The sequence below is a fragment of the Lactuca sativa genome, chromosome 5, assembly GCF_002870075.4.
Source record: "Lactuca sativa cultivar Salinas chromosome 5, Lsat_Salinas_v11, whole genome shotgun sequence".
Taxonomy (NCBI): domain Eukaryota; kingdom Viridiplantae; phylum Streptophyta; class Magnoliopsida; order Asterales; family Asteraceae; genus Lactuca; species Lactuca sativa.
This window is the reverse complement of record NC_056627.2, coordinates 148783477-148791321: the sequence shown is the minus strand read 5'-3', so window position 1 is coordinate 148791321 and position 7845 is coordinate 148783477. Positions and strand designations below refer to the sequence as shown.

Here is a 7845-nt window from a genome sequence, read left to right as displayed (position 1 = left end):
TAGTAACTTTTTGTGTAAAAAGCTTGTCATCAAGAAGTTGCAACTCTGATAATCAAATTCACGACAAAAATAAGAGAAGATAGGAACAACTTTTGATTCTAATTTGTACTACACATTAAGAAAATGCTAATTTCCATGACACACACAAAAACAAAAACAAGTAGTTCCCATCTTCTCTAAGAGGAGTCATCTACTTTTGGAATTTTAGATTAATGAATTTGTATTTTTTGCAAAGTATTAAATTAAGGATAATTTAAATAATTTGATGAGGGATTAATTACACTTACAGGAAGAACTGGAGGGACTTACTTCTAATTACCCTAATCGCTTCAAAGTTTACTATGTATTGAATCCGGTAGGTATTATTCTTAGTAACAAAAAGCCTATGATAAACAAATAAATGATAGTAGGTTGCTGTTTGTTGCATTGAATTAAACCTAAGGGCCCTCATTGTTGGAAGTATTGGAGAGTTTTTATTAGCTGCTTTGCTGCCTCCAGAGCCATTAGCTGTAAGTGTTAACAGTTCTTGATGACTTGAATCTTAGTGAATGATTCAAATTGCTAAATGATAGAACTTTAATTTGTTCTAGGTCCAAAATGTTGTGGATTTTTCAAAGATGATTGGAGCATTAGATGTAAATGAAAATCTTACACATCTTGGTTAGTTTATATTAATATATTTATAAAAGTTTATTTCCTAAGATTATCTTTTCTCATTTTTTCAAAATATACGTAAATATCTGGTAATGCTTCCATTGGATCCGAAATTAGGGAAAATGCTAATAATGGGTGCTTTTTTTTCGTTGCTTTGATCATATTCTTACAATTGTTGCTGGACTTAGTGTCAGGGATCATTTTCTTTTGCCTCAAGAGAACAAAGACGTGAGTAATCCAGCTACTTTCACACAAGGGCATTTTGGTCTTTTCCTGATATCTTTTGTATGTCTATTTCAGCAAGCTAGTACAACAAAATCAATATTTTCTGCAAAGGATTACAATGATCATATGGCACTTGTGTGTGAATATGAAGGATGGAAAGAAGCTGAAAGAGAAGGATATGCTTATAAATATTGCTGGAGGAATTTCCTTTATGCTCAAACACTTCAAGCTATACATTCTTTAAGGAATCGTTTATCCATATTTTAAAAGATGCTCAATTACTTGAGACTAAATCGGGGATTAACAACAGATTAAGTCATAATCAATCATCGGTTAGCGCCATTATATGCTCAGGCCTTTTTCCTGGCATTGCATCTGTAGTGGTATGTATGCTTAATGCTTATTTATTTAATTTACAATTTACAATACAATTGATAGATATATGAATCCATATGTTACTTAATTTTGTTCTTTTTTATTTTTAATATGTGCAGCATAGGGAGACATCAATGTCCTTCAAAACTATAGATGATGTCCAAGTCTTACTCTATGCAGTATGTATTAAAGAAATAGCAATGCACTTTCATTCATTTGTTTCATATTTTTTTCACATTTCTCTAATGATATTTTTCCTTGAGTCATAGAATGATTGGCTCATATCTTGTTTTTTGATATTTATACGCAGTTTTTTTCTTACGTCGGTGGTGGCGAAGTTCAAGATTAAGGGAGACTTGTAATCATGTTTGGCTTTCCTTTCCAGTAAGAAACAGAGTTGTATGATTATTTGTTAGTTTTATAGGAATGTATAACACATGTTAGCAATGTATTATTTTTGTTTAACATTTGAATGATTTTTTGTATGACATTATAATTTGTGCAATTTATTTTATATTATGCAATGGATTGTATTTTTTGTATATGGTAATTTATTTCTGTTATAAGAAATTAAATGAAAATTTAATTTAAAAATTAATAAATATATAAATTTATTTTTTTTTAAACATTTAAATTTACGATACGCAAAAATGTATGTCATCTTCATTTATGACATGACCTTTCTTGACAGGGGCTTTCTTGATACGCATTGCGTGTCATTAACACGCGCGTCGTAAGGTTACGACACGCGAATGCGTGTCGTCTTCCTTTATGACAGGGCCTTCCTTGATACGCATTGCGTGTCGTAACCGCGCGTCGTAAATGCGCGTCGTAAATGCGCGTCGTCTATAGACGACGCGCAAAAGCGCGTCGTCTCTTTTTATGACAGCGCCTTCCTTGACACGCATTTGCGCGTCGTCTGAGCGTTTTACGACGCGCAATGAGCGTCGTAAAAGACCTTTTTTCTAGTAGTGATTTGAGGTGCTCATTTTCTCTTTTTAATAAATCAATTTGTTCGCGAAAAAATTTAATAGTAGGTTTACAAGATGGAGTACATGAAACTTCATTTACCGGAATTGATGTGGAACTCATTTTCTTTTTTTTTTCTTTTTTTTTTAATTCTTTTATATATTTTTAATTGGCCTTTGACTTAAAAACCGAGAAAGTCAACCTTAAAAGTCAATTTCAAAAAGTCAAACTCAAAAGTCAAACTTGAAAAGTCAAACTTAAAAGTCAAACCGAAAAGCTAAATTTAAAAATTTAAAAGTTAAACGAAAAAGTCAAAGATTAAAGTCAAAGGTCAAATTTTAAAAGTCAAAGTCAAAATTTGAAGGTCAAAGATAAAAATAAAATCAAAAATTAAAAACAAAAAAAAAATTTGGGTTGAAAATAGACTTTTGGGTTGAAATTGTCAATTTGCGAAATTATAAACCAAGAAGGACAGGTTATGATTTAAACTTTGAAGGGATGACACAAAGACTTCGCTGGGTGAGCTGGTAAAGCGCAATGTTGAAGAGCCAGAGGTCCCGGGTTCGATTCCCGGTACCCTCTAATTCCGTTCCTTTTTTTTATACGAAGGCTGCTGAGCGAGGACGGCTGCAAAGCGAGGACTAGAGCTGCGAAGCCAAGATAGATGCTGCTGAGCCGTATACCGAGGCCGCACACACCGAGCCACACACCGAGGCTGCTGAGCCGCACACCTTCAAGTGGCCGCACTCCTTCAACAGATTCGCGAAAAAACGACGTTTTTCACCCTTTTTTGCTCTAAAACTCGATCAAAAACTCGTTTTTATGAAAAATGCAAAGAAGTAACCCCTATTTTGGCGAGATCTATCCAAAAACGCTATTGTCTTTTCAAAATAAGATCAAATAAGCTCCAGATCTGAAAAAAATTGATTGATACAACCAAGCTCTGATACCAATTGTAAGCCCCCAAATTTGCTTGTGTATCAATCATATCCAATTGATGGTGCAGAATCCTAATCAATTGGATGATGTCAGATCAAAATATAAGAGAAGGAGAAGAAGAATAACTTGAATCTAATGTATTGATGATATGATTGATGCTCCTTACAATAGATTCTCTCTCACACACACTTCTTCTCTTTAACTTTCTCTCTCTTCTCTAGCCTCTTCTTACCGTACACTCCCACATGCACTCCTCTATTTATATGGACCTCCAGCCATACACATGTGTATGGCCGTACACAGGGTGTGCGACCGTACACACAAATCGCAAACACATACAACATTACATAAAAATATATTTTCCTAGAAAAGCAAAGTATAAACCATATTTTTTACCCAACATGTATGCTTCTGTAGCTCGCTTGGAAGCCATTTGTGTCTTAGCTTATGCTTCCTACATGGGGTTCACTATATATCAAATGGATGTCAAGACCGCTTTCCTATATGGAGTCGTGAAAGAGGATATCTATGTTGATCAACCCCCTGGGTTTGTCAATTCAAAAGTTCCAAATCATGTCTACAAGTTAGATAAGGCTTTGTATGGGTTACATCAGGCTCCTTAGGCTTGGTATGCTACCCTAACAAATAATCTATTGGAGCATGGCTACACTAGAGGCACGATCGATCATACATTTTTCATTAAGAAAGTGGATAAAGATTTGATTGTTGTACAGATCTATGTGGATGACATCTTTTTTGGGTCGACGAGTTCAGAGTTGTGCAGAGAGTTTGAAGAAGTCAGGAAGAAAAGATTTGAAATGAGCTCGCGTGGAGAAATGACGATGTTTTTGGGATTGCAAATTCGTCAAGATTCATCCGGAATCCTACTACATCAGGGAAAATATATGGAGGATATGCTTGTGAAGTTCGGGTTGAAAGATTTCAAACATGCCTTTACTCCTATGGATGAAAGACCACTGTTGGGACCAAATCCAGAAGGAGATTCCGTAGATCAAACTGAATATCGATCGATGATCGGATCTCTTATGTATTTTCCTGCCAACAGAGCTGACATCATGTTCGTCGTCTGTCAATGTGCTCGATATCAGGCTAATCCTAAACTCTCTCATATGATTGTTGTTAAAATGATTTTTAGATACCTCAAAGGTAGTCCTAAATTGGGGCTATGGTATCCTAAAATTTCTGAATTCGATCTATACGCTTTCGGTGACAGCAACTATGGAGGTTGTGATTTTGACAGGAAATCAACATCAGGCGGATGTCAGTTTCTGGGGGAGAGGTTGGTGTCCTGGCAATGCAAGAAACAGCAAACGATGTCCACTTCAACAGCCGGGGCAGAGTATGTCGCTGCATCAACATGCTGCTCTCAGGTCATCTGGATTTAACATCAACTGTTGGATTATGGTTTGAACTTTCTTGACACCTCCATATTTTGTGATAATGATGTTGCGATTCAAATTACCAAAAATCTCATTATGCATTCCAAAACCTAGCACATTGACATCAAAATTCATTTTATCTAAGACTATTATGAGCATAAGCTTATCTGTTTGGAGCAAATCCATACTGATAATAATGTGGTAGATCTGTTTACCAAACCTTTTAGTAAAGCTCGATTCGATGTGCTTGTGGGCATTCTTAAAATGATTCATTCTGAAGACTACTTTTTTAGTTAGATTAAATTTGCGCATTTTATTTTCAATTCTTCTCTCTTATGCACAACTTTAGGGTTAGAAATAGAAACACAAAAAATTTATAAAACAAAAATCCAAAAATATGTACTTATGTTTTTCGTTTGTAGGTGCTTATTTGGGAATTGATATCAAGAAAGAGTGATAACGGGCAGTTGAAACAAGTGTACAGTATTGAATCTGAATTGTCTAGACTCTGTGTTTAATGCACTGGTAGGCGAAGGATTTAAAAGGAGTAGACATAGATTGACAATGAAAGGACTTGACAGTGTGAACTTAGATAGTTCTATTTGGACTGACAATACGACGCTTGGGTAGATTGAGCAGTGAGATAAGCATGGGAACTTGCGGGATACACTGAAAGTCATATGTATCTTGAATTGTGGCTTAACGTTTCCTCGATGTATGGACTCATGTCCTTAATTCTGGTACTTATAGGGAGACTAGGGGTTCTGATAAAGTAGGTCTGTAGGAAATTATCTTCTTGCTTTCTTTCTATCAGTCATATGTTGCCTCCTCTGTGCGATTGGTAGAGATCCGACCTGGACTGCAACATATGCAACTCTATCTCTATGTATCTCCTTCTATGTGTAATTCTTTCTATCTGTTAGCCATATGTTGTCTCCTTTGCGTGATTAGAAATGATCTGACCTAGAACACAGCATATGCAACCTTCTTCTTCTCAATCTTTCTATTGTAGTTAGTCATATGTTATCCCTCTGCGTGATTGGAAGAGATCTGACCTGGGTATACGACATATTACATATGCATTTATAAATTTGATTTCTTTCTTAATAATTGTCTACTCACCTAAAGTAAGGAGTGCTTTGTAAGTTCTTGATTACCGGGGTATATCGGGAAGTGGGAAACATGTTCTAGTGCATCTAAAATTGAACCATTTAATAGGTTGTCTATAGATCTCGCTGCTGAATTTAAGTGGACAACAATATCTTTGGTCGTCGTCAGCTAAATGGTTCATTTAGGAATTTAGGAGCAATGTCTTGTCATTTGTTTTCTATCCAAAATTGTCAAAAATCCTTCATTTTTAAGTGGACCACAATACTGACGATTGACCAGATCTATTTATGAAGGTGAAGGTACTGAAAAACAAGTTAAGACTGTGTCAAAACTTATGATCCCAAAACATGTAAAAATTCTTAATTTGAAGAGTTTTTAGTGTTTTTTTTATTTTTATTTTTTATTATTTTCTAAAAAAATTTTAAATTTTCGATTGCATTTAATATTTAATATTTTATTATATTTTATTTTTAAAGTCTTCAAAATGAATCAATTTTTATAGAAAAGGATTTATTTTATTTGTAATCAGATTTTAAATGGATTTTCAGTGAAGGCACACATGATTATGTTGTGGGCCGAAAATGCATTAGGGTATAAAGGGGATGATTTTCGGTTCCTCCATCATTTCTTACATTTTCCGCCGCACACACACACACACACTTGTTTTCTCTTTCTCTTTCCTGAGTTACTCTCGTTTTTTGTTCACCATCTCTTCGGATTCATCATTTTTGGGTGTTTAATCAAAATTGTGCACTGATTTAACATTGTAAGAAGATTGCGACTTCTATATACCTGTTTTAACTCGATTCGATTGAAGATTTTGCAGGTTTTGGGACATAATCGCATGATTGACGGAAGTTTTTCGTCAACTTGGGCGCCTGTAACACGTTTTCGGTGGAAAACATGTTTGCAGCCGAAAACCCCTTGTTTGCGGTGGAAAACCCATAATTGAGTGTTTTATGTTTTGATGAGATGTTTTCTGCCGAAAACCCTAACTGAAACGTGTTTTTGGTTTTTGTTCGGACTTAAAAGATTTCGGCTGAAAACCTAAATCCAATCTAAAATAGACATAATAAATTTAGTCTTTGATAGTTTTAGCCGAAATCAAATGTTTTTGAGAAAATTTAACTTTACGTGATTAATCTTTTTTTTTCTCACTTGGTTCGTTTGATGCAAACAAATGGCAAATTTGAAATTTTCTGAAAATCACAACATTGCTGCATGCTTGTCTGATCCACCTCAAATCTATCAAGAGTTTCTGTCCATGGTTCATGGACTTAACAACTGCAGGCTTACTCACGCTTTTCGATCAAATCCCATCATTTATAAGGAGTTAGTGAGTGAATGTCGGGATAAATCTTCCATTAACAACGAAAGAGCAGACGGAGAAGGCACTATGGAATCAATTATCAAAGGGAGAAAAATTATTGTATCAAACAGACCATCCGACAAGTGCTTCAATTTGGGGATCAACCAGGCTCCCCAACTGAAATTTCTATTGATTAGATCGGGAAGGTTCTTGATAGAATGAGTTATGAAGGAACTTTTCCTCCAACTATAAAGAAGCTACTTCCTCCTTACTGGTGCTTTCTTGCCCACTCTTTTGTTATATGCATCTCAGGCAGGAAAGGAGGAGCGGATAAGATCTCTCTATCATCTACCAGTGCCATTGTTGCTCTGATCATGGACTTGGATTTCAATTTCTCAAAGCTTGTATTAAATGAGATGAAGAGCAACTTACAATGGAGGAAGAAGGATGTATTTTTGATGTACCCAATGTTTCTTCAAATGATCTATGATGCTCAATATCCAGAATTGGAAAGGAAAGGTGATACTTTGGATTTGAAATCCTTAGGCCCAAACACTTTTGGCCCGATGAAGCAGAACTGCAAGGGTTCAAGGTTTGTGTTTAAAGGAACGAGCCCTTTGGTAAATTTTGGTAGATTTATTGAGATATAAGAAGCTTCTAAACCAGAAGATGTTTCAAATGATGAAGATAAAAATGTTTCAGTTTCTAAGCCAGAAGATGAGATTGTTCCTCCTATGGCAATCGTTGCAGAAGAACATGTGCCTGTGCATAATGTTGATGATGATGTTGATAATGATGATGATGATGAAGGAGTTGGGATGAATGAAGGGGGTGATGTACCAAGTTTTGATGATGAAGATTTCA

The 7845-nt window shown here is 35.3% G+C and overlaps 1 protein-coding gene across 1 annotated transcript; it reads left to right on the top strand.

Moving 5' to 3' along the window:
* Window positions 1-3563: 3563 nt before the first annotated feature.
* Window positions 3564-5080, top strand: LOC111909145 (uncharacterized mitochondrial protein AtMg00810-like). Its single transcript, XM_023904936.2, has 3 exons — window positions 3564-3737; window positions 3897-4553; window positions 4985-5080. Exons 1-3 carry the CDS (start codon window positions 3564-3566, stop codon window positions 5078-5080), a joined length of 927 nt encoding a protein of 308 aa, XP_023760704.2.
* Window positions 5081-7845: the final 2765 nt, after the last annotated feature.